At 31.2% G+C, this 27,418-nt stretch overlaps 2 protein-coding genes across 2 annotated transcripts; one reads left to right on the top strand and one right to left on the bottom strand.

The window, feature by feature from the left end:
• Window positions 1-81: 81 nt before the first annotated feature.
• Window positions 82-11,695, bottom strand: LOC124353016 (tryptophan--tRNA ligase, cytoplasmic). Its single transcript, XM_046802804.1, has 7 exons — window positions 11,406-11,695; window positions 5,852-6,080; window positions 5,545-5,727; window positions 5,224-5,434; window positions 4,252-4,425; window positions 3,278-3,418; window positions 82-2,333 (listed from the first exon to the last, which is right to left on the bottom strand). Exons 1-7 carry the CDS (start codon window positions 11,542-11,544, stop codon window positions 2,172-2,174), a joined length of 1,239 nt encoding a protein of 412 aa, XP_046658760.1. The 5' UTR covers window positions 11,545-11,695; the 3' UTR covers window positions 82-2,171.
• A 4,255-nt stretch (window positions 11,696-15,950) lies between these two features.
• Window positions 15,951-26,644, top strand: LOC124353015 (60S ribosomal protein L26-like). The gene is made up of 4 exons (XM_046802803.1): window positions 15,951-16,031; window positions 21,176-21,356; window positions 21,801-21,941; window positions 26,470-26,644. Exons 2-4 carry the CDS (start codon window positions 21,189-21,191, stop codon window positions 26,605-26,607), a joined length of 447 nt encoding a protein of 148 aa, XP_046658759.1. The 5' UTR covers window positions 15,951-16,031; window positions 21,176-21,188; the 3' UTR covers window positions 26,608-26,644.
• The last annotated feature ends 774 nt before the right edge of the window (window positions 26,645-27,418 follow it).

Below are 27,418 nucleotides of genomic sequence, written 5' to 3'. Positions count from 1 at the left end.
AGTATCAAGGTTCTGCTTAGAAATGAACAGATGAAATTCATTCAATTTATAGGGTCGATGTTTAATTAAATAAGAAACATCTTTAAGGTGTTGATAATTATAATATTTATTTTATAACTGTATGAACAAATAAATAGGAAAGCCATAGCGAATAAACATACTCCATATTATTATACAACAAAACAATTTATAACTTATTGTATACATATATTCTATTGCAAGTTATCACTTTGGAACATCAATGTTTGTTATATTGTTACAATTTTGAAATAAAAACAATAAAATATGTTCTTGTTATATATACATAATTTTATGTACACATTACATAAATTATGGAGTGAATCACCCAAAACAATTTATGATTTAAAACATGCATTATATACATCAATAGTTCTAATGCAATTTATAAAATAAATAATTTTATATAATATTTATAACAATGTTACCAATTTCGATTATTACTTTTTAAACATGATCAAACAAACTAAGCAATCATTTGTATTAACCAAATACATGTAAAAATAAATAAATATACTAAATATGTCATCAAACAGAAGTATTACATGTACATATTCATTTCTCACTTTTTATCAGACAATAATAAAAACAAAACAATTCAAAATCCTATTTATATTAAATAAGGTAAAAAAAGTACAATGTGGTATCTTATTTAAATAGTGTAAATTATAAAAGTATAAAAGACACTGGCGGTGAAGTAGTAAAACTTATTGCTGAAAATAATTTAAAAAATACTTAAGCCATTTAGTTTATCTCAAATATTTTCATTGTAAGCTGGCCCAGGATGGAGAAGTGGGTTTAAAGCCTCATTCTCTTGTATTCACAACAACAGAATAATTCCAATAAATTTCTATTAATCTTTTAAAGCCACCATTTTCTCACATTTTTATAGAATATAATCAAACATTTTTAATTTAGGATAGTATCCCAGTAATAAAATATTGGAACTCTGACGAAATTGTAAGCACTGAAATTGTGTATGATAATATTGTTGATGAAATATTTAAGTAAGCAAAATGCCTCCAGATTGATTTATTGTTAACAGTCCAGAAGCCAATTTCCACTGTATGAGCACACAACCTGGGTTTTCTTGAAAAAAATAGAAAAATTAATTAAATAAATTGACTGTCAGTCAGGTTAGTTTTGGTGAAGGTCGAAATGGGAGGGTATCAAAACGGTTAAAAATATAAAACTATAGTTTTTTCAAATTACTTAATTTCCTAATACTCAATAAAACAGATCGTTAAATACACAAATATAATTATATCGCTGTCAGACAATTACATAAAGGTCTGTATATGGTTACATGACACTGATTTAGTTACATGTTTGACATTTATTTATTTGGTTTTAAGTGTGTCAAGCTTAAGCACAATATGATCTGAGACAAAAATTATTGTTTTTTATTTCTTTCTATTTTTTAATCTTATATCTTCTTAGTCCCCAACACGTACAGTTTTTTCAGTAATTTTTAAGTGATAAATCCAAGTTTAATTTTAATATACGCAAAGTTTACTTGAGTAATTTTTGAAGAGTGTTCAATGAACTATTTCAAGCTCAAGTTCAAGTTCAAATGACTATTTGTATCACATATACAAAAGAGTGAATTTAGGGCCATGAGGCCCTGTCTTACAATTAACCCTAAATACACCCAATTAATTTCCTTTATTTCCATTATTATCCAGCAATAAATGTATTCAAAATACTTTTGCTGCTCGAAATGCACTGAAAACAAAACGAGTGGACAAACCTTGAATTCCACAATGATTGTCCGAGAACCACGATGTCGAAATTTTCACGTTTCTAGCTCATGGTAAAATACTTTGTGGATAGAATGTGGATGAACATCAAATGTGCTTGGCAAGTACAGTAGAACTTTACAGTCAGATGGCATTGACATCGGAAAATGGACAGGGACTTTTTTTAACCTATAATTGCTGAGGTTTGCAAGCATGTTACATTAGTTAATACAGGTGTCCAGTCATACAATGCCCCGAAACTGGAAGGTGTTGGATAAAAATGGTACAACGTAAAAGTCGTTTGCTAAAATTTTCTCTTGAGATTTTATACAATAACTCCATTTAAAAACTGTTTTATTCCTCCCACTTCCCATCCTGGTTAACATTAACATAATCCTCACAGAGTCCTGTGCTTTACTGATTCATGAACCTGAGGGGTCGAGGGGTCATGAACTGTGTCACCACCTCCTCTGACACTGCCGCTCTCCTCTGCTGATGTGCTTGTACTATCGGCGTTACAGTCTCTATTAGCAGCTTCTTCAGCTCTCCCGTCAACATTGCTCCACTAGAATACTCCTGAAACGTACGTATACAAAACGTGAGTAAATTGAAACCTTTTTCAACCCCTCAACCTCAAACAAACACAATCATTAATTAAATGCTGTAATATTGCTACATGAGATGATAAATTTGTTTGTCCATGTATTTCTAAAAGATAGTATGATGTTGACAATCAAATTAAGACTTAAATTGAAATTGTTAGGTGTCTGAATGGGGAGGTTATATTCAACAGATTCCTAATTGTCTTGTTTCTAATTCTTTTTGAAAAACATTATTTAGCTAGCACTGTAACTAAATTTCTGCTTGGTGTACACATGTTACAATCTGAACTGATCCCTACTGAAGTTTGGTACAGAATGATGAATTTCTGCATTCTTGACAAATTTTGATTGGTTAACTGATTTAAAGTTTTTACAAAAAAAGATTTGCAAAACTTAATGGTAATTTGTTTAATGATACAGAAAATATTATTTACTGTGTGAGAAGTATAAAATGAAGGCTAGTTGCTAAAGTACTTAGATTTCAAAAAGCCAGTCTGAAACATATTTGACTGAAATTAGATGTAAAATCCAGAATTCTATAGATAATACATTTTTGTAACATCCAAAATTTCTACAAAACAATAAAAGATTTAAACCATTCTCATTAACAAAGACTGCAATTTTCTAAAATGTTTATTACACCGGTAACATAGAAAAAGTTTAAGTTGAATAATCAAATGGAAAAATGTACCAAAATGTTTTAGTTAGATTAAGGACATCAATTAGGATATTAACATTTTAAAATAATGTCTAAATGAATAGTAAAACTATGATGAACAGAGTTGGAACTAATATTAACAAACATATTAATATTACTATAACATTCATTGAATGAAAAACGTGGATATCTATAATAAGCACACAATAAATTCAAGTATGACAGAAGAAACCCTAGTCGAACTTAACTGTTCAATTTACCTGTTCTACAGTTTTCAACTTCTCATCATCTTCAAGGAAGAACCTGAGGTACTGGTAGGAGATATCTACTGAGCAGTTTCCTCCTTTCTCTCGGTGTTCCTCGATAGTGTCTCGGCCACCAGAAAATGCATGCTTGTTTACCTGAAAATTTACCAAGAATTAATTTAATTAAAATACAAATATAATTTGCTGTTCCTAATAAATGAGTGGTCACTGTCAGAGGCGTTTATTCGAGAACTTGTGTATGATATGAAACCTTCAAGACTACATCCAACCACAGTGTCATCCAACCCACCCCCCACACACAACATTGACACTGTCGAGAGTAGCTAGATTGGTTGTTATACTTCAGTTAACCCTGTAACTTACCCAATGTTTAAGATGACATCAAGTAATTTTATATGATTAAGTTGATTATTAATGTAAATAACTCTGTCTTATCCAACATTTTTGTTCAGTTAAATTAAAGTCATTTATAAACATTTAAGCCTTTTTTCCTAGTGCTGCCTCTTGAAGCTTTGTCAAATGGCGACCTAGATTGTCTAATGGACACACTACCCTTACTTCTCCACATTGTTCTCCAATTACAAAATGAAATGTTTTTAGTTACTTCAAAATTATTCCAATTTACATAATTTCAAACTAATTTTGGGCAATTAACAAAGTTAAACCAAAAATGTTCTGATAACAAAAATTGTTAGAATTTTTGAAATAAAATAAAACTGAAATAATCCAAATTTAGCAATGTTCAAGGATGGATAATTATGAGACATTGTTAACTCTATTTATTGTTTTCCTACAGTGCATTTGTAACTATTTCATCAAATGCACAAATTTAGTAATCTACAAAAGACTTTGTACCGATTAGTTGTATTCAACTTTAAATTAATACTAAGAATATAATTCAACATACAACTATATAGACAATAGGCACAATGTGACAGTTGTATGCTTTAATAAAAGTTTAACTTTACCTTGTTCTTGATTTGTTTTGGAGTGTCTGTGAGAAATATAGCTGTGTTGGGGTCACTGGCAGACATCTTCGTCTCGGCTCCCTGGAGTGCTGGGAAGAACACGGAATGAAGCAATGCAGGCTTTGGGAAACCTAGTCTGGGTGCGACGTCTCTCGTCATACGGAAGTAAGGATCCTGGTAGCCAGAAATTAGCATATAAGATTGATATGACATGAATATAAATAAAGATCAGAAATCTTTGATTCATAACACAAACAAATTGTATTGAATCTTTATTACAAATGTACAGTTAAAAAAGAAATATATTTTTATATTATGTTGTTTTCACTACAACATATGGTAGTTGAAGAAACACATGTTATAATTGTTTGCAACTAACTTGGTCATGTTTTTATTATATCTATAACAAGTTGAGATACACTTTATCAATATAATTTGTAACATGTTGTGACATACATAATGATAAATTTACTATAATATATGACAACTTAAGATTCATTAGATTTTACTTTAATGTGACAAATGTGATCATATTTTATTTTTACGAAATGACTAAATTAACCCTCCATCTGATGACTCGTTATAGTTGTTATTTGTCACACCATACGCGATTTTTTAAGATGGAAGGGTTAAGGGATATCTGACCATTTGAGATGTGTATTAGTTTTGCAGATTTGCAGGAGTTTTTTTTAGTTTTATACAATTAACTCGCATTTGGATTTTATTTTTTATTATTTTAAGCTTGATCAAAGTGGTAATAATGTAATTAAGCTAATTATTTTATGTAACTTATGTTGTCACACACTGTTTTGTGTCTCGTGTCAATAAAAAGATAGCACTGAATTGAACGTTGCTATAAAGACTGTAACTATAAACACAACTGGTCTTTATACAGGAATCTTGACTACAGTATGATAAATTAGACATATTTGATTAAGTTTCTACAATAAGATAAATGAGGATGAAACAAACCTGATCAATAGCACAAGGAATGAGACAATTAAGTTTCTTGGCACCAAAAATAAAAGGAAACGATGTGGACAAAGCAGGCGCTGCCTGGGTGGCAGGAAAGCTGATCTTACCAATGACATCACTATCACCAAAGCCGAATATACCTTTCACCTGATTAAATGTCACCGACTTTTGTATCCTCACAATGTTTTGATAAAACCCTGGGCACTGCCTGAAACAAAGAAACATTGGAATTAAACTAAATATACTGCTGAGTATTGTAGTTCAAGAAAACCACTACATTGTAGGCCTTGTTGCTATTCAACTCCAAGTGAAACATACCCAATATAGTTGAAATCAGAAAATATAAAAGTGTTTTCTACATCAAAACCACAAGCGATTATGTCCTTAGCGTTTTCTCTGGCCAATTTTATGGTTTCTTCTACTGTCAAGTCTTTCCACAAAAACTTTTCATCATCAGTCAGCTGGATGACCAAGGGCACATCGAACACGTCTTGCAGCCACCTACGACAAACATTTCAAGAAAAACATCAAATACTAAATAAGAACTCTGGGTAAGACCTTAGCTGAACATTAAACTACTATATACAAGCCTAAACTGAATAACTTGGTAATCTAAATAACCTACTTAGACACAATGAAAGGGATCAAATGACCCAGGTGCATAGCGTCTGAGGATGGACCTCTCCCGGTATACAGGTAAAATGGTTTTCCTTGTTCCTTTAGGTTCAGTATTGTGTGCATGTCCCTGTGAGAGAAGAAAATACCCCGCCTCATAAGGTGATGTATGGGTTTCCCAGTGACTTTTTCCCAGCGAGTCAACAGCTCTTGATCTATTTTGGAACTTCCAAATCGTTCTGAAACAGGTGAAAACATTTTTGGTTAGAACCACTACATATTAATAAAATGTATAAATATTTATTACTTTAATATTTAGAAGTCAGTGATCAATTTCATATATCACATGTAACAAATATTACAAAAATATGTATAACATCAATAGAAAATAGAAAATATTTTTATGTTAAAGACTTAATTGTCACATATTATTTTAAAATATAAAAAATAATCATTTAATAATTAGTAAACATACTTTTTTAAGATATACAGGGTGAGTTTTCTAAAGTGATCCAATAGCTAACTTTTTAATTACACGACTTAGCACCACACTTTAAATTTGGAACTTGCTCAATTTTAAGTTTCACTCAGGGATACACTTTCAGATTTTTTGAAGATGGCCGCCATTTTCCAATATGGCGGTCAACTTTAAAATCTCTTATGGAACACGGATTTTTTCGGACTGATGATAAAAACTTGCAGTCCACGTAGCTCCTGAACCATTAGAGATATAGAAAAACTCTAAAACACAAAAATGTCTTATTTTGTAGTGTAGAATATAAAAACAACATAAAATACAGGGTTTTCCATAAAATATTTTAAAGTTGGCCGCCATATTGGCAAAAATTATGAAAACTTCCAGTCCACGTAGCTCCTGAACCATTAGAGATATTGAAAAACTCTCAAAAACAATAATGTATTATTTTGTTGAGTAGAATCTAAAAACAACATAAAATACAGGGTGTTCCATAAGAGATTTTAAAGTTGACCGCCATATTGGAAAATGGCGGCCATCTTCAAAAAAATCTGAAAGTGTATCCCTGAGTGAAACGTAAAATTGAGCAAGTTCCAAATTTAAAGTGTGGTGCTAAGTCGTGTAATTAAAAAGTTAGCTATTGGATCACTTTAAAAAACTCACCCTGTATATTTACAGCCCATTACAAGAAATAGTCACTTCTGTCGGTCAGTTCTGCAAATGCCTTTCCATTTTTTTATCATATTCTGCTAACTTTTAGATAATCTGATGTTATCCTTTTAATCCATGAATCTTGTAAGAGTGATTCACCATTTCAGGCACTTTTATCTTTCAAAATAGAAAAAATTAACTAAATATACACTGTTTTGTTTGTTACATTTTATAAATACACATAGCCTAAATAGTTTTTCCTCTTTAAATGACTACTTTTTTAGATATAAAAACACCTGAACTATATTGTAATTTGAAACGCTTGTAATGTAATTCTATTTGACACTTTGGTTTTGGTAGTTTAGATAATAATAAATATCGACAGTTCGATTGTGGTGGTGGGCACTTACATATTATACTGCAACTGTAAGTTGATATGGATCAAACTTGTTGAACCGTATACCGTTATAATCAGTGTATTTTTTATATAGTAGCATGTATTTAGTTATTAATAAATAAGGAAAATAAGGATTTTATAACAGGGTATACTTAATAGAAAGTATACAGTGAAGAGTTCTTTGTCATGTGTAGGGTTAAAGCGAGTTAGACAACACTTAGAGGGTTAATTAATTAATCCTAATTAATTCTTTTCATTCTAAACATATAATGTTTTATAAAGCATTTTAGATGCGATGATATCAATTTAATAGTTTCCTCTATTCAATACATTATTGATGATTATACTTAGTGATAGATAAAAACCTTGACCACTTATCGTACTCTTTCCATTCTTTTACAATATTGATTTGGTAAGCCTATAATGATTCAGCTAAAACCGATTACGTCAGCAAAAATATTATAACTAAATATGTTGATATACAATAGAAATAGAAATAGAATAGAATAGAAAACTCTCTTTATTGCACGAATATACAAACTCAATTTCAAATGAAATCAAACAAATAACACAAGATTAAAACAGTTCATAAATAAACAATAATTACTTACAACTAACAATAATTACTAATAAAATATATACTATAAATATGTAAATTCCCGCAAAAGGTAGCCCTTACAGGCTATATATAACTAATAAAACAAAGGCTGCATTATAATAAGTGGCCACCACCACAATCAAATCATTATCATAGAATCATCAATATTCATTAGTATCAAATCCTTGATATTTATGACTATCTAAAAATACTGAAAAAATGTTGGACCAAACTACATAATATGTATTTCAAATAACAATATAGTTCTGCTGGTTTTAAATCTGACAAATTAATATATTAACGATAAATAAAAGAATCTGTGCTCTATACAGTATATATAAAAAATGTTACAAACAAAAAATATACCACTTACTTATTTTTTCAAGGATAAACGTGTCTGACTCCTTGTGACACAAAGAACACACGTACATTGATTTTACTTTGAATTAATTTAGGAGTGATAATGTCGAACTGAATTACATTCTAGGCTTTTAGAATTGTATTGAAGCTAAGTTATATTTTTATATGTAAATGAAATACTATTTTATTTCTACCTTTAATTATAGTTTTCATCTCAAAACTACAAACTGGAGAATTCAGATTTAAAGAGTTGTTGTTCAATGTTTCAATGTTTCAAAATATATTTTGAGTCAATAACTGCATGTCATTGTTCTTGCCGATGTTACTAGCCTAACTCAGTACGTAAACAAAACAAAATCAGCTGGCATTGTATAATTGTGAATATCTATGGTTAAAATGTATCGGTAGGTTTGCTATTTCTAATCAATAATCATGATTCAATTGTGGTGGTGGCCACTTAGTCTACAGTACAATAAACAGCCACCAACACAATCAGAGGATGATTGTCAATTTAAAATATCAATACTATTGAATGTGAAATTTGTATTCATAATTATTAAGCATTGCCAGCTTTCTTCATTTAGACTAGTGATGTCATTTACCAGCTGTTATTATTTCGTTTATGTACGAGAAGGCTAGTGAAAACAATAAGAACAATGGCAATCAATATGTATGTATGTAAAATGTTTTTATAAACACTGAGCAGTGTATTAAATACTTGCATGAAAAGGAATTAGCTGCTGATCCATTTGAGCATTTCTTCAATGCTATTAAACACATCTACCCTGTAATTAATAGTACTACACGGCTCAAGAGTGCTTTAAATACAGTTTAATTATTTGGTACTTTGGGATTATACCGACCACACCCAGACATGAATCGTTATTTGACATTTTGCTTCTACTGATTACTAGATTAGCGTGGAACAATATTTCGTCAATATAATTAAACGTCAGGAATTGTCTTATCGCAAACCCTCCTCATCCTCAGACAGAGGTCAAAGTCGAGCGGTCTAGTAGATAACGTGATTGCAGAGTCTCGCCGCCCGTTCAGCTGGTGCGTTGCTTTGTTGTACGACTGTGTTTTACCCCTACATTTCTCCAAACACAAAAATTCAACAAAAACAAACATTACCAAACAAAAACTAAACTCTTTATTGAAAAAACACATAAAACTTGTTTTTATTCTTGATCACACTCCGCCACCCAAAATGCGAGTGCCTCCGGCCATCAGCGCGGGCTTCAGCAGCCCTGCGCTGATGTCAACGAAAGAAAAACATCCCTCGAGATAGTACCTATCAGTAAAATATCATATTCTAGAGGGGCTGATCAGAAATATAAATTGAATTGTAATGGAAAGGCAATTATGTACCGTGCAAAAAACTTAAATAATCATGTGATGCCGCATGGCCTGCCGTAATCGGGATTCTCGAGAACACAGATAACAGCGACAACAATACCGATCACAATACCTGGAAATGCTTGTTGATTGATGGAATGTTAGTTCTGTTACTCAACTACATCATTTTATAACATTCTAAGTTCATTGAAAAAAGGGTACTTTGGGATTATACCGACCACACTAGTATGAAGAACACAAAAATAGAAATTTATAGAAACAAACATGATAGAACGAAAAAACAACTCTTCAATTACAAAATTACAAACTTACAAGCATTTCCAGGTATTGTGATCGTTATTGTTGTCGCTGTTATCTTATCTTTCTCGAGAATCCTGATTACGGCAGACCGCGCGGCATCACGTGATTTGCACGGTACATAATTGCCTTTCCATTACAATTCAATTTATATTTCTGATTAGCCCCTCTAGAATTTGATATTTTACTGATAGGTACTATCTCGAGGGATGTTTTTCTTTCGTCGACATCACCGAAGGTGCTGCCAAAGCCCGCGCTGATGGCCGGAGGCACTCGCATTTTGGGTGGCGGAATGTGATCAAGAATAAAAACAAGTTTTTAGTGTTTTTTTAATAAAGAGTTTAGTTTTGGTAAATGTTTGTTTTTGTTGAATTTTTGTGTTTGGAGAAATGTAGAGGTAAAACACGGAAGTACAACAAAGCGATGCACCAGCTGAACGGGCGGCGAGACTCTGCAATCACGTTATCTACTAGACGCTCGACTTTGACCTCTGTCTGAGGATGGGGAGGGGTTTGCGATAAGACAATTCCTGTTTTATATTGACGAAATATTGTTCTACGCTAATCTAGTAATCAGTAGAAACGAAATGTGAAATAACGATTCATGTCTGGGTGTGGTCGGTATAATCCCAAAGTACCGAAAAAAGTTTAAGCGTTGGGGGCATATAACGGAATCTGACCCTATTAACAATATTGATAATCGTTGTAAGTTTGTAATTAAAGAGTTGTTTTTTCGTTCTATCATGTTTGTTTCTATAAAGTTATATTTTTGTGTTTTTCATACTGGTGTGGTCGGTATAATCCCAAAGTACCAATTATTTTATACTATCTAAAAAACAAATTAATTTCTTTTACATATAAAAATATAGTTTTTCTATATTAACATTTTTAAAATCTAAAACTCAATTCAATTCAACATCATCGTTCAAAATTTATTCACATACTTGGAAATAAATGATAGGGCTAAATTAAAATCATGTGTTTCGTTATTGATTAACGGCAGCAAGAACAGTGACGTACATGTCTTCTTTGATTAACAAGCGGTCATGTTTACTCTTCAAAATGCATAAGGTAAGTAAATGTTATTGTTTTGTTGTAATTATTGTATTTTAATTTGTAGCCTAAATTATATTAATGTATGTATACAATAATTTCTAAGATCGAATACTAGCAAAACCATATTATTCTTTGAAATATCTATTATGTTATTTGGTATGACATTTTGCTTTCAGTTCTATGGATGGTCATTAATATCGATGATTCCATATCATAACATAATAATACATCTAAACATCTTCAGATTGTGTTTATTCATGGCCTCTTATTATACTGCACCAATTTGTCTCAAGATTTCAGAACAAGTTAACTCATCATTTAACTATAAAGCATTTACTCAAACTATACTTAATCAATGAAATAGTTACTTACTAATTAATTTATCATAATCAACTCCAGTTTTATTTTTACTTTGGACATTCCAAGGATCAACAACATCATCTTCATCTTCTTTACCATCATTCAGAGTCATTTTCTCAGTGAAGTCTTGAATACCACTTTCAACAGACATTTAAATATTTTAATAATGAGGACTTATGAAATTAACTAGAAAATTTTAACTAATTTTTAGAACTAATAAGAAGTCTTCAAAGTAACCTAACAATACATAACCTTACATCACTCATTGACTATGACCAGATTTGAGATTACCATAAAAAGACCACGAAGCTTACACATATGCCAGTGCCAACGCAACATCAACAATTTATATTTTTTATCCTTATAGTTTGCTGAAATAAACAGCACTAGAAAAACATGCGATTGCGAAATTCACTACACGTAGATTATATAAAGAACTCGTAGAGGCTCGTCGTCAAGTAATTTTAACTTATGAATGATACCACATAATATAAACAAAATCTTTTAAACACAAGTTGATTAATGAAAGTTTTTTACTCAAATAAATTATTTTTAATGTTTGAACATAACACTAATTAATTTCTAAAATTTATATTCAAACATTTAAAGATTTTGTTACATTTATGTAATTTCCAGTTTCTTAACACCCAGTTCCTTCAGTTTTGCAATTAGCTAAGTGTAAATATCCACGTAGGCGTATTCACGGGGTTAACCCCCATTAATACAAATTGTCAAGGAATATTTTTACTTGCTTGAACTGAAGGTATATTTGTTGTCGAACTATGTATCATAGTTCGGTTTTAGACAAATAGTCTAAGACATTATACGAAATTAGGTGCTTATCCAAACGTGTTTTGAAGTTGATCTACCTATAAAAATAAAATAATTAACTGTTAACCCTTAGGCGGTGATCTCCTGATATCGGAAGTTTATTGCATAGCCTGTTTAACTTAATTTATAACGTATTTGAATAAAATGTTCACAAAAGGTTCAAGTCCACAACCAAAGTAAAGAAATATTGTGGTCATTCAAAACATGACTAACTTCAAGTTTGTATTTCTTTTAGTGTTATATTTTTCACACTGGAACAATTTTACATAAATCACACTATTAAAATATACAAAAATTATTATACAACAATACCATTAGAAAGTAAATGTTAGCTGATAATATCAGAAACTGGAGAAATTCATGCATACAGTAAACTGTCTTTCCGACCAGATAATGTCGTAATTTTGAAAATTTAAATAATTTAGGACAAAAGTTAAAAATTAAATTTGTTATGTGTATATTCAGTTTCTATGTTTTAACTAGTGTTGATGTCTATAGAATTAAAAAAAAAACAGTAAAAACAAATTCAATAGAATGATAAATTAATACAGAGGGGAGTGTTAAGATGCTATCTGAAGAAAGGTGTTCTTATCAAATATCTCGCAGTCCAAGAACCCAGACGACCAGGAAGTCCACGTAGAACAAACATTCTATTACAGAATTCTATTAATTAATTCTGATGAAAAGAATCTCCACAAAACTATGCCATATCTCAGCCTAGACTCAAATACACCTTAAGTCACCATGAGTCCCGTAGTTGACATCATAAGCCTTAATTAAATTGAAAAAGAGAGTCAAATTGTGCTCATTTGACTCAACGGAAGTCACTGCTTTGCTAAGAAATATTGGCACGAAGAGATTGTGGAGAGATTATGATAGAACCCAAACTGAGGTGAAATCTTTCTATTGTTTGTCTCTCAAAAGTAGTACAATACAGTAATTAACTTAAATAATATACATTATATGTTACGTTATGCAGAAATGTACAATTTTCTCTAATACTTTATAAAAGTTAAGAAAGCGGTATAGGCTTCAATTCGCCAAAATTAAATTAAATTCCGGTTACAATTAAAATTTTTGGAATTAGGACAGCTTTACTATCCTCAAATCAGTTGAGGGAAATACCCTGAGTGTTTATTGATTTAAACGAAACAGTCACTTAAGGGGATGGCAGAAAAAATATTGTTTAAGTAGTGAGGAAGAAACCTGTTGAAATACTCTTAAAGAGGGTTGAATACATTCAAAGATTCAAATAACTGAATAAAGGCTAATTTGTAATGTGGAAGATTTAACAAAATTGTTGCCATACCATGCATTCTCTATCAGATCTCAGTTTGATTCCTGTAATAGTTCGTCAAAAAATAACCATAAAGAATATCTAATGTGTCATTAGAATCATTGTTATGACTATTAGGATTGCGTTGCAATCGCTAATAAACAAATTAGATTGATTTTTAGTCAATTTATAATCATTTATGATAATTATTATTATATTTACTACGATCGCTATAACTTGTTTCTGTCAAACTTTGTGTATGAAAACCCATTATTAGTTAACAAAAGTAATGAAATGTTGTGCTTCGTAAATAACATTAACTTGTTTATATTTTCTATGTTCATCACCGAGCGTCTGCCGCGTCTAATTTACTCGCAATACAAGCAGTGGACTTCAACCTCTCATTGGCGCTAAAAACACTCAATTACTAAATTCACGTATCAAAATTTCTGTAGTTGTATTTACAGTAAATGCACCCTGTATAAAAATACATGTCGATTTACGAGTATATCCCAAATGTATTAGCAGAGACCGCATTATTTGCAATAAAAGAATTAAATGCAAAATACATATTATCTGAGTACACAAATACACGCCAATATTTTCAAGTAAAACATACGTGTCCTAGAAACCCATTTTATAATGTATAAAATATAGTTAAAAGGTGGAGCATGTGTCTTGTAGTATAATCATTATAACAATTTTCCCGAGTCTCTGTTTTTCTCATTAACATAGAGTCGTTTTCTTGAGATTATTTTGTGTAATCGGTTATGTTATGTGGTCTCAAAAATGTTGCATTTTCGCTTGTTATAGTCGTTTACAATTACAATTTTATACCTTTTTAGCACTTAACATATTCCCGGGGGTGTTTCCGTACACCAGCTTGTCTGAGAGGTACGGAAAATTTAAAGTGGCAACCCCCCATTTGGTCATTTTTGTTACGCCTATGATTTTCTTTGTAATAAAAATGCGAGTCAGCATAATTTAAGTTATAAGTTCGAATAATTTCAGTTTGTCAATATGTCATGTACTATTTATAAGAATTATTATCCGTATGCTTAACTTCTTTATTAAATTACCAATATACATTTTTAAACGGATCTAAAATTAAAAATTTAGATTAACTTTATACATTGTCTGAATGGTCTGCTGAAATTTAAACAACATCTATGTGATCTCTTTAAGATATAACAGTTTAAACAGTCATTGAATAGCCCTCTTTCTCCAATAGTTTTCGATGTTAGTCTAAAACAGTTTACTTAAAGTTTATGTATTTATTCTTATAACTTACGGAATATATGCGTTACAAATGATGTTATCAGTTGTTTATATAAACATTTTTAAGTGAAGGTTCTAGGAGCTATTGGCAAAATTTTAATTCGATGCAACTAATAATCATACAATTTTCAAATGTACAAAGATCTTTCTCTAATTACAAATTTACATTAGTAAACTATGTGTTTAGTAATAGTTGTATCGAATTTATTAGGCCCGAAATTATTTTATCTCAAGCTTTATTATAAAAAGGTAAATAACATACACCACTTTCATTTGCATTATGCTGCAACCAGGTTGACATCCAGGCGAAACAATGGGGCCATAGACAATAGAAAACTATTGTTTCATCAATCAATGATGTTGAACTGTCACTACTTTTTCACACAGTCACCACAGTTATTTTAACACGTTTAATTGTAACTTATTAGTGATGACTAATGTACTGGTATGTAAACAAGTTTAAAGTTATAGATGCCAATTTTAGAAGGGATTGTATTTTATTTATATATTATGGCACTTAGTGCTAAAATGGCTTGTCTGGTGAATTAGGTACTGAATGATTTTTTTATGCAATGCATGATCATCTTTTAGAAGTAAATAGTCATACAATCGTGTCAAAGTTCTAAATCATGACTTACCGGGTGTAAGGGATATCGAATCTTGTAGGTTACTCTTTGCAGAGTTGGAAATACTTACTGTACCATCTTTGTATATTTTGATTTCTTAGGTATATATTAAAGTACATTTTAAGAACTATAACTTCAGGAGTCACTGCCATGATCACAATAATAAGTAAAAAGACCAGATTGATATAAAATACCTTAGGCTAAGTAAGTTACAAACAAGTTTAAATTATAGGTATAGTACATACTGTTTCTACAATAGGACTATGTAACTTCATAATTTACTAATTGTGAGAACTTTTAATAATAGGCCCTCTGTTAAAAAGTAATTTTTAGAGTATTTATATCATGTATATGTTTATTACAGCTTATTCTATTTAATAACAATAAATTACTGATTATTGGACTAAAAACAATATATTACCATATTTTTGCCGTTACGGAAATAATCGGCATCGTGTACTATTCGGCATTACTATAATCGGTATTCTAAGACACTCCTCACCGGCATAAAATCGGTTACTTTCATATCCATGAAACGTAGTTACAGGAATAAGAAAAAAACTCAACTTCCTGTGTTCATGTTTCCTTCACTGCCCATTCCCCTTACGTCCTAGTGATTTAGGCTAAGTAAGTATGAAGTTTTATTAATTTTGTTATCCGTATAGTTTTGAAACATCTTTAGATATCTTGCGTTTATTTATAAATATATTACTATATCTCTGTCCAAAATGTACTAGTAAACTATATACATGTTAGAATATTGAACGTAAGTTTCCAAAATTTGATGTACGTACACTGCTATTCTGTTTGGACGGCCACATTTCCAGTGATTCTTTACTTTCAATTAGTAATGTGTTACAAACAGGAATTAAATTATTCCAACCCTACACACTAAATTATAATCAAACGCTGGTTATTAATCTTATAAACACTTTTTAATTACAGTAAGCTAATAAGCCCACTAGCTTTGATAGGTTAGGCTAGTATTACTTACAGTAATTTTCTTTTAGAATGGTATTTTATGATTTAAGTATAATCATTATCCTTTACCTGTAAAGTTATTTAGTAGTTAATATAGTTTATAGGGCATGTCTTGAAGGGAGTGTAGTAATTAGGCTTAGTTTTAAATATAGTGGTAGAATAGTGAATTTAACCCTAGCACTGCAGTCATGCTAATCTTTTAACCCTCCAGGTGCTGACATCGCGTAGCGCGATGTTAGCGTACCTGTTTCCAGTGCTGACCTCGCGGAGCGCGATGTCAGAAACGCGATCTCTTTAAACCACGCTAGTGGCTATATATTACGGAATATCACGAACTATTTTATATAGTATTAAACTAGAAGAAATGCGGAACTCGTTATACTCTATGGAGCACGTCTTTGCTCAAAGACCGGCGCTATACGACAGCTGTTTCTAAGCGTATGTTTATTTCCAAGTCATACGGTTCGGTCGTTCTGTTTATTGCTGTTCCGTCGTTGTTTGCATCATACCTTTGGTGTTGTAGTTGACTATTACTGTTTTATATTGTGTTTTATTGTAAAAATGAGTGAATTAAGTAGGTCTAGTGCAATAAGGAATGTGAAAGGTGTTACAATGTAGTACACAATGTTTCAAATATCACTGATTTTTTACGTGTTACAATTTATCGTTTTTTGCTCTGAGTGAATTCTGTCAATATGTAAACCCATAAGATGTATATACTTTTGGGTTCATTATTAAATTACCTACAACTTGTATATCTTGGATTTTTATTTTCATAACTTTGGTGAAATGATATCTAAGCTCAAAGTGAAAAAATAAAAACTTTTTTTTTTTTTTTTGTCAAGATTTACATTCAGCAATATTTTACCATGTAAAGGTAAGTCATATAAGTATTATTATCATATTCTGTGATCTTTCCTGAAAATAATGATATATAATATGTAGTATTTACATTAAGGTAACAGTATATAAAAAAAAACTTTCTAAACGCTTGCAAACATACTGAAAAATGCCCAGCACTTAAGGCAGTTCTAACCAGCACTTGGAGGGTTAAATGGTGTCCGGTTTATGTGAATGTTGCAAGTCTCTTTTTAAACTATCTGTAAAACATACTATACCTCTTTACTATGTAAGTACACTCGAGCACTTGGCTGCAGTATAGTAAGCATCCAACACTCGAATGAATGATGTTAATGATGGGATAATCGATATCTATGAGTAAAGAATCCTCGATATAACTACTGTAACTAAATTATATTTTAGTTATTTCAAATCAGTATAAAAAGTAATAAATTATGGTGAATGATATACTATCTAGGATATTTTTAATTACAAAATGTCAAAAATGAAACTGTAACATTTACTTACTTTTTACCATCAACGATAAACATGTCTGACATCTTGTGACATAAATAAAAGTTTGCACTTAACCATTGTACTTATGGACATTACAGATGGGTAGTATTAGTATCAGTAACAGTTTTCAGTGGTAACCTATTATGGGGGATACTGTTATTTTAGGATTTTCTAGTAAAAACTGAGGCAATTTCGTGAAAGCAATGAGACTAGGAATGTAAATTAACACTGGAATGTTATATGTGATATAAGTAGGTTTAGATTAGGTTATGGTAATTATTTTACTAGTAGTATCAAAATTAAAGTGAGTCTTTACAAGCCTTCACGTGATCAGAACTTGAATTTAGGTACTATCTTGAGGAATGTTTTTCATTTTGTGCCAGAAATGCAGGGTGGTGCTACTGAAGCCTGCACATCTGGCCAGGGACATATGCAAACAGTACTTTCCAGACCTCAGATCACATGCTCTAGATCGTACAATGTGATTTGATGAATAAGTTGGACAAACAACAGTATATCCCCTCTCTAGCGGTCATTACTCAAATACCATACACATGATTTAACTGTTTGAATTAATTTGAAAAAAATATTGTAAAAATGAATTACGTTATAGACTTTTAACACTTTGTACCCTGGGCCCTTAATACATGTTTCGGCGTGGCTCCCTGGGGGTTTTATGATGCTTTTAAAAATTTTGTGTTATTACAGTAATTATGTTATGAACTCGTAGCCTACTATAAATCTTTTTAAAGATAGAGATACATACTTTTTTTAAATGTATACAAATAGGCTATAAAGTTTATTTTCAAAATAAAATTATTACATACTATTGAATGTTATGTAAAAAATACAAAACAAGTTTTTGCTACATAACTTGTTAGTTCAGGTAGTTCGCCTTAGTGTGGTAATTTTTAAAGCACAATGGTCTGAATCAAATACAGGATCTCGCACATTTTCGTTTAGATCGTTCATAAAATCAATATTTGGTCCCAGGTGTGTATCAAAATCATCGTCACTTTCCGACTCGGAGTCAAACAAAAGATCGCGAATTGCATCACTTTTGATTTCATCACCCATATTATTTAAACTCGAAAATAATAAGTAAAGAATATAAAAGAAAATCAACGGAAAGTCGAGAAGAAAGAACAAAGCGAGTGTAAATACAAAACAAAACACACGGATAACCTCACATTGCCTTTACTTCATTCAGTAAAAAATTAAAGTTCTGATTATTTACAAACAGTGAAATTCACATTTATAATACATTATAATAACATTTGCTTCAGTATTTGTTGGCAACATTTGTAGAAAACTTAGTAAGACATCACTAAGACTCACAACGTAAAACACTAAAAAGCAAACTGACAGTACCGACGATCAGCCGCGGCGCCTACGATCAGCTGTCTAGACTCGCTTGTAGTACGACAATAAATATACGTATTTCATTACTAAAACCTGACCCAGAGATCTCAAATCCAACAAATACGAACTTAGACAACCAATGAACATAATCAAAATGTTTGAATCCAAAAATAAGATGACTGAGCTAAATAATGCAATTAAATAACACGACCTATACTCGGGCGCCGGTAGCAGGCGCTGCCGACGCGGCCCTACCTATACTCGGGCTCAGGGTACAAAGTGTTAAGATTGTATTATAGCCTAGTGAATCTACTTTTTAAAGTTAAAGAAATATACACATTTTAGATTATAGAAAATAACACAACTTTATACCAAGCTTGAGTAGCGTAGTACTTTCAATTATTATTTACAGGGGTAACATGTCTGACAGCATTGAAAGTGTTCTAATTGATAGTTTGATTATCTGAGTGTTGAACGCTTATCATATTTTAGCCTATCACATAATTTTTCATAAAATGTAGTTTTAACCATGACTTCAATAAATTATCAGTGTTACATTTTACTACTTGGGTTCTAGTTTACATTAACATTAGCTGTAACAATATCAAAGCACTTTAAACAATTTCTTAAAATAGTATGTTTTCATTTCTAGGAAGAATGGGTAGAGTGTGTATATAAACGGATCCAGTTTTTTTACATTGAAATTATCAAACGCTATTTAATTATTATACCCATCGATATAATCAACTTTGAATAGTAATTAATTTGAACAATAAATAAATCATCTGCACCAACTAACTGTACACACATTATTCATATTCTAAACACAATTTGTTCAGTATGAAACAAAATAACACTAAAATATAAATTGTCTCTTTCTTGGTTTCAAGATGTTCATTTTGTTGTTACGTTTTCTTTATTATTCAAATGACATTTTTCATGTCACCTGTGTAAATTTTGTTGTTTGATTAATGGTTATGGTTTCTTTATGACATTACATAATTGTTTAAACTATTTAGTATTTTAGATACGTTGATGTCGATTGATAGTTCTGTTATTCAATATATAAAGTATCGATGATCTTAATGAGCAATATAAAAACCGGATCCGCTTATTGTACTCTATCCATTAGAATTTTTAGGCTGTCGTGATCTATAATTACACAATAGGCATAACTATGTTTGAAATTTAGGTTATATTTCAAATTAGGGTTTCTGGTGGGGGAGGTAACAAGCTAAGGAAGAGTAGATATTGGTGGAGGGGAAAATCAGAACACCAACATTCAGGAGTAAAAGTACAAGGAGTTGTAGAGGTCAGAGTAGGGCTAGCAACTGCATATGAGGATAATTGAACAACTATTTGGTTTTTTCCTCTTTACCTTAACTGATTCTATGATGAAGTTTGATTGTGTTTTCTTCGTCTGTACTATTGATCTTCTACAGATTACCAATTTAATTAGAGCTTCATACTTTCATAAGCTAAAATGTGGGTATTTTACTGAATAAAATACGTTGTATATATAGTAAATTATAAAATTTTATTTTCAAATGATATGTTTCCTCAGTCATGAACTTAATTATGTAGTTATTTAGAACATATCTAATACTTATGATTGGTACTTCCCTACAGTTCTCAGAAAAAAATAAAGTATGTAAAAAACCTGAACAAATGTATTTTTACTTGATTTAAAATAAAAAATACTAAGAATACAAATTTTATTTTGCATTACTTTTCATATCAATAGTATGAGTTCTTCCTAAAAACTAAACTTTTTACAATTTTTTATTACAATTGATTGGTTTATAGTGACATGTACATAAGGTATATTTAAATATAAGCTATTCACTTGAGATTAATTGGACTTGGTGAGTACTTAAGTTGTGGTTTCAAAGTATTTCAGGTACAAGTAACATAAGAGAACAAATATTTAAAAAATTCTTTTAAGTATTATGATATTTTTTAGCAAATACATAACTAAATGTTTTTTCCCTGCTCCCTGCTCTTTGTTTTGAAACTATTGTCATTCTTTATGATAGTTTTAGCCTCACTTCTTATGGTCGTTAATTTTTCAGAAAATTAATAAAAATGAAGTTCAACCCAATGGTTTCGTCCTCTCGAAGGAAGGCTCGCAAGCGACACTTTTCTGCTCCCTCCCACATTCGGAGACGACTTATGTCAGCACCTCTTTCCAAGGAATTGCGGCAGAAGTACAATGTACGAACAATGCCCATAAGAAAGGATGATGAAGTACAGGTAAGAGAAATTAGGCTGTCTTGGTCATATCTTAAACAGGTAAAAATCAAATGTGACAAATGATCATTTAAACAATAAAGGCAATAGTTTAATTACCCAAAAACATTTTTTCTGTGAATAAATCTAAAGCAAAATATTTTTCTAGAACCATTATTAAAATTGTAAGGAATGCTTCAGTATTAATGTTAATATTATTATTGGTAATAAATACTGCACTACTTAAGACTTAAATTTCCTACGGTTTACAATGAGTAACACATAGTTATGTAGACTAATATTTATTAAATTTAAGCAAATGTGGAAATGGTTCTAATTTTATGAAATGTTGTCGGTAAATCAATGAGCATATTAATCAAAATTTGTAACTCTTGGAACATGAAGACATATTCCAAAGCAACACAATGTTGTTTATGAGCAGTTAACATGTACAGGTGTATTTTACAGGTGGTCCGAGGACATTATAAGGGTCAACAAGTGGGAAAAGTTGTCCAGGTCTACAGGAAAAAGTTTGTAATCTACATCGAGAGGATACAGAGAGAGAAAGCCAATGGAGCCAGTGTGTACGTTGGTATCCACCCCTCTAAGGTACGATTGTAGGTTGAGATGGTTTGGTATGGTGGTTAAAATAATATCAGCTAACCCTTTTGAAAATTAATTCGAGTTACTAGTAGTTTTTAAAATTTGCATTTTGCTAATTTTGAAATGGGGTTGGTAAACAAAGTTTATCAAGATAGCTATAAGGGATTGATTTGTTCATTTTACTAGAGTATTACTAGAGTATAATCTTTATGAAAATAAATGAACTCAAAATTTTAGTGTTAACTGCCATTTAAATCAAAGTCTTATCTAAATAATAAACTTTAACAATTATGTCTCTACCCCTAACAAGTAAAAATTATTTAACCCTCTCCCGCTCGCATTGTTTCAAGGCGCTCACGATGCTTCTAACCTCAATTAATTCGCTCTGCCGGTCGCGCTGGGTAAAAATACGCGGCGCCTCAACTTACACACGTTCTGTCATTGTAATTAATTATAATTATATATATTAATTATTTTACTATATATTGGTTCAATGAAGTTGACTGTACGAGACCAGGGAGGGGGCACACGGACAGCTTGGCGCCGGTGGCGCGGGGTTGTTTGTTGCGCAGTTACTTGGTGAAGGTCATTGTCTGGCTCGCCGTCACTGCCACTGTGATCACTCCGAACTACATTCTCAATGCCACCAACCATTTCACAAGGCTCTGGCACATCACTACACTCACTTGAATCGTCGCAATCACTACTAATAATGAGATCGATTTCACTGTCAAGAAGTGTATGATTACAACCCGCCATTGTTTCCGCACAACTAATACAAATAGCAAAATAATGGAATAAATCTACTGTAAACGTAAAGTTAATGGTCTCCTGATAGCAAACAACCCGTAGTAGTACAACGTATTGCTACTCGAGAGCAGCACTTATCGGCTCTAGTAGATAAAGCAGTGTGTGCCGATCTGTGCCGTTTAAGCTGCAGTGGCTATGTGGTGGCCGTGCCGATTCATGTATTGCGAGCGGGAGGGGGTTAATAATCACTGTAATAATAGCAAATTGTACGTGGAGACCTAAATAAACTAGAATAAAATTAGTGTTATACTGACAAATAATTCTCATTTGCTTGAATAACCACTTGAAATGTCTGTATAAAGGTTTGACCAAATCCATTACAAAACTTTAACAACATTTTTTCAATTGTCACTGTAACATATGCTTACGTCAGCAGCTGTAGTTGGCCAAGTAACTAAGAAATGCGGCAAATGTCAGGTTAATGACTTAAATCTGCCCCTATAGTTCAGTAGCAACAGAGCGTACGTTCTATTAGTTTTAGTTTATTTTAAACATTTCTCATATAAATTCATCAGGCCTCCATTTAACTAACATTGGAAAACGTGCGTTGTGTAAACACAATACGTCAGGATTCTTCTGGTTTTCAAAAATACATGGTGTCGGCCTCAAGTTTGTGAAGAAAACCTGTCTGATTTCTCTCACAAAAATATAGTAGAACTAGTGGAAAAAATTGGAACACATTCAAATTTTAGGAGTGCCTTAAAAAGAGCTGAAAAATATAATTTTCACTTTAATATATAAATAATAAACAAACACCTTAATGCTGGAAATAGTTTAAATATTCTTAATATTGAATATTTAATGTACAATATTGTACTGTAACAAAATAATTATAGTGTAAGGTTTTATGCTGTAAGAAACCCGTATACAAGTCGTGTACACATTCATATTTTGGCAGATGCATCACAATGATGACTAAACAAAGAAATCGTGATAAGCGATGATGCGCTCTGCGAAAGTGGTCAGGGATGGGAAATTGAATTTCTGGACATTAACAGGCACGGCAAGTTGTGTGGTTGGGAGGGAGCTTTTATATATAAACAAAGTGACTCATTCTAATCTGTTAGTATTGCAGTAAGCTGTGTATCCGCACAAAGCTATAATGCCAACATTTTAATATTGCCTTGTCTACTTTTAGAAATTCTAGCTCATGAATATATATATATACTTATTAATCCATTTCTGTAAATTTGTATGTGTTAGTGAAGTTATTAATTCAACAAGCTTTCACTCAATTGACAATGAGAAACATGATGATTTGCCATTATCCATTCGCAGAAACTTGATCTGCTACATTACTTGGTTGAGATAGTCAAGGTTTTCTTGATCTTCATAAACCTGTAATGCTAGCCTCAGGTTCATGAAGTAACTTGGCTCTGATTCTCAATTGGTTAACCATTTGACTAGTAGGTTAACCTCAATGGTTAAGCCTGCACGATACTAGAAAGCATCTTGTGCAGTGGGGTTGTTTTGTCCATTTGTTTTCAGTTACAATTTTTGTATGATTCAATATGGCTTTCCATTGTGATTTTAGAACAATAAAATGTCTATTAACTAGCAAAAGGTATCAACAGATTCTATTTCATTATTTGTAATATTCTTTTTTAGTAATCTAATTTTATATTGTTTTAATATTTATGGGCCTGTAAATTATAAGGGAATAAACATTAACTTTGTTTAATTAGCTATAGTATAGAATTGTGCGAGAAAAATTGATGATGAATTTTAGCAGAGATTTTTATAAACAATAAAGAAAGTGACTTATTGTGATAATAATACTGGTAGTGATAAAAACAGTTGGACCAATAAAGCCTGTGTTCTCTAGCAGTAAATCTGCAACACAGTCTCATTCAACTTATTAAATCTAACAGGTTTTATCAATTGAAATTGTGAAAATGATGATTTGCCATTATCCATTCGCAGAAACTTGATCAGCTGCATTACTTGGTTGAGATAATCAAGGTTTTCTTGATTTTCAAAAACTGATAGTGCTAGCCTCAAGTACATGAAGTGACTTGGCTCTGATTCTCACTTAACTTGTTAACTGTTAAAGGTCTTCATCACAGTACAGAAATAGTTTTTATTGATGTATCTGTGTAAGTAATACTATTGTTTGTTTGAAATTTAAAAATAGGATTTATGTGAATTGGGCAGTAAAAACTTATTTTTCCATATTTAAAGGATAGGTTATACTAGACAGAACCTTTGTAGTGTTTTGAAAATGTGTAAGTAATTTACATATATTGTAGAATTTAAGTGTAGAATTTATTGTAGTGTTTAAGTTCTCTGTAATTGTTTCAATATTTATTATCTGTAATATAATTTTTTCTATAGAAGTAATGTTGAGATGCGTGGTGATTACTTTTGTCGTTTCTCAGAAAATAAATGTACAGTGGCAAAGTTCATATACTAAAAGGTTGTATTGATCAGTACCGCTACATTAATGATTGATCTGTATTAACCTGTTGAGAAACATGATGATTTGCCATTATCCATTCGCAGAAACTTGATCAGCTGCATTACTTGGTTGAGATAATCAAGGTTTTCTTGATTTTCAAAAACTGATAGTGCTAGCCTCAAGTACATGAAGTGACTTGGCTCTGATTCTCAACTTATCAAATGCAGTATGCTTTCAAGATTGAACAACAATAAACTAAAGCCACATGCCTGAGAAAAGTTAATAAATAGTAAAACTTAATAACAGTGAATTGTAAGAAAGAATTATTAAATATGTTATTGTTGGTACAACAAGGGAACCATTTCTTGTTCAAGTACTAGCAGTAAAGCCCATTGTGGTTAAATTTCTTGAAAATGGACCAGGTTTTACCAATCAACCAAGACAAGAATCAATAAACCGGCCATTTGTACGCACCTGTTCAATTACACATGTCACAACTATTTGTAAATTGAGATGCACATGATCGTCACTACAGGTTACTTCAAGGTGTACCAGAAAGAATTGGTTTTTTTATCACCTCTGTACTTGTTCAAGTTTGTAAATTGAGATGCACATGATCGTCACCACAGGTTACTTCAAGGTTTACCAGAAAGAATTGGTTTTTTTATCACCTCTGTACTTGTTCAAGTTCCGCACTGATTATCCATTTCAGCGCTCAATGGACTTGATTTTATTTTGGTAATAAATTTACTTTTGCTAGGTAAAATATATAAAGAATGACAGAAGCACTGATTTCAATATCATTCTAGATAACTAGAGAATTTTAATACTTTCAGATTGATAGATTATAAATCTTATTTTAAAAGAGGAAGACGTGACTGTACTGTAATGTATTATAAAAACAACAAGGGTCCAAAAACATTCTTGTGGAACTCAAATATGCATACTTGAAAGGAAATAAAAAATAATATTTAAATATTTCTGCAAAATGATATATGTCTGTATGTGTATCATGTATCTATGTAGCTATGTTTTTATATGTTTGTATCCGATCTAAACCAAGAACAACATTTTTGTACCAACTTGTTTAGGATTTGAAGTAATTTTACTGGGTATATACAATCAAAAGCTTTACAAAGGCCCATGAAAACACCTGTTGTTTGCTCCACTAGTCCAATATTAAAAGCCTTCATTCAACTCTTAGTGAAGAAACTATCTGCTATTGATTTACCATTATCTTACTTTAAATTTTTAATACTGCTCTCTATTAGTATTAAGATTTATACATAGTGCACAAAATCTAAATAAAAATTGACTATGTTTCAGACGGTGATTGTCAAACTAAAGATGGACAAAGACCGCAAGAAAATCATTGAGAGAAGAGCCAAGGGAAGGGCTGCAGCACTTGGCAAGGACAAGGGCAAATACACAGAGGAGACCACAACTGCAATGGAGACCTCGTAATTGTATTTTATTAAAAAAATAAAACATTTACTGTTTAGTTTGATTCTATTATTTTTTACCTTAAATTGGTGTTCTATCTTTTAATTATCACTTTATGTGTACAAACTATCCTAGTATCATGAATGTGAAAGTTGAGATGGATGTTCATTCTTACAACAAAGCAAAAGTACTAGAACTAGTTGGAGTTGAAATTATATATACATAACAGCTTTTAAACTCTGGGATAACATATAGCATATTTATGTTTCTAAATTACTATAGGATTTTTCTGTATTAGCATTCAAAACACTTCGTTAAAATGCATAGAGGTATAGAGCACTGCTGAAATATTTGTTGAAATTTCATAAACAAAAACAGTTTTGCACAGAGTTTACTCATGAAAGAAAATGTGAAGTTCTACATAAATGGTCTTAAATATAGGTTAAAAATTACGAAGTATAGGGGTGCCTCTAAGCTTGCAACACCATGGGTGCGATTTAGGAAAGGGTGCAGAATCAAAATAAATATAGGATATAAGAGTACATTTCTATTTCACTTTACAATTACATCCTTAAGGAGTTGTCATTCCACAGTATCACTAATCTAATGGATTTTGGAAAGCTGTGTTCCATATATTACTTTCCTATATATAAATGTTTATTGCCATCAAATTAAATATTTACACAATATTTTGCTAAAACGTAAATAAATGTAAAAATTAATTAGCTGTTACCTGCAACTTTGCTCATAATTTTCAAAATTTAAGTCCTTATGCTAGTAAAAACTCTTATGTAGTATGTTGCGTTTATGGAAATATTTCAAACGTCTGTAG

This window comes from Homalodisca vitripennis, chromosome 1 (genome assembly GCF_021130785.1).
Source record: "Homalodisca vitripennis isolate AUS2020 chromosome 1, UT_GWSS_2.1, whole genome shotgun sequence".
NCBI classification, from domain to species: domain Eukaryota; kingdom Metazoa; phylum Arthropoda; class Insecta; order Hemiptera; family Cicadellidae; genus Homalodisca; species Homalodisca vitripennis.
Note: the sequence above shows the minus strand (reverse complement) of the source record. Positions and strands in the feature narration are given on the sequence as shown.

Excerpts from the sequence above, each read along its gene's own strand:
- LOC124353015 (XM_046802803.1), top strand. The coding sequence starts at position 21,189 with ATGAAGTTCAACCCAATGGTTTCGTCCTCTCGAAGGAAGGCTCGCAAG. Across the intron at positions 21,357-21,800 it reads GAAAGGATGATGAAGTACAG|GTGGTCCGAGGACATTATAA; the intron begins GTAAGAGAAATT and ends TGTATTTTACAG. Across the intron at positions 21,942-26,469 it reads TTGGTATCCACCCCTCTAAG|ACGGTGATTGTCAAACTAAA; the intron begins GTACGATTGTAG and ends ACTATGTTTCAG.
- LOC124353016 (XM_046802804.1), bottom strand. The coding sequence starts at position 11,544 with ATGTCTGTTGAAAGTGGTATTCAAGACTTCACTGAGAAAATGACTCTG. Across the intron at positions 5,728-5,851 it reads ATCCCTTTCATTGTGTCTAA|GTGGCTGCAAGACGTGTTCG; the intron begins GTAGGTTATTTA and ends TGTTTGTCGTAG. Across the intron at positions 3,419-4,251 it reads CAAAACAAATCAAGAACAAG|GTAAACAAGCATGCATTTTC; the intron begins GTAAAGTTAAAC and ends GTAAATTTTCAG.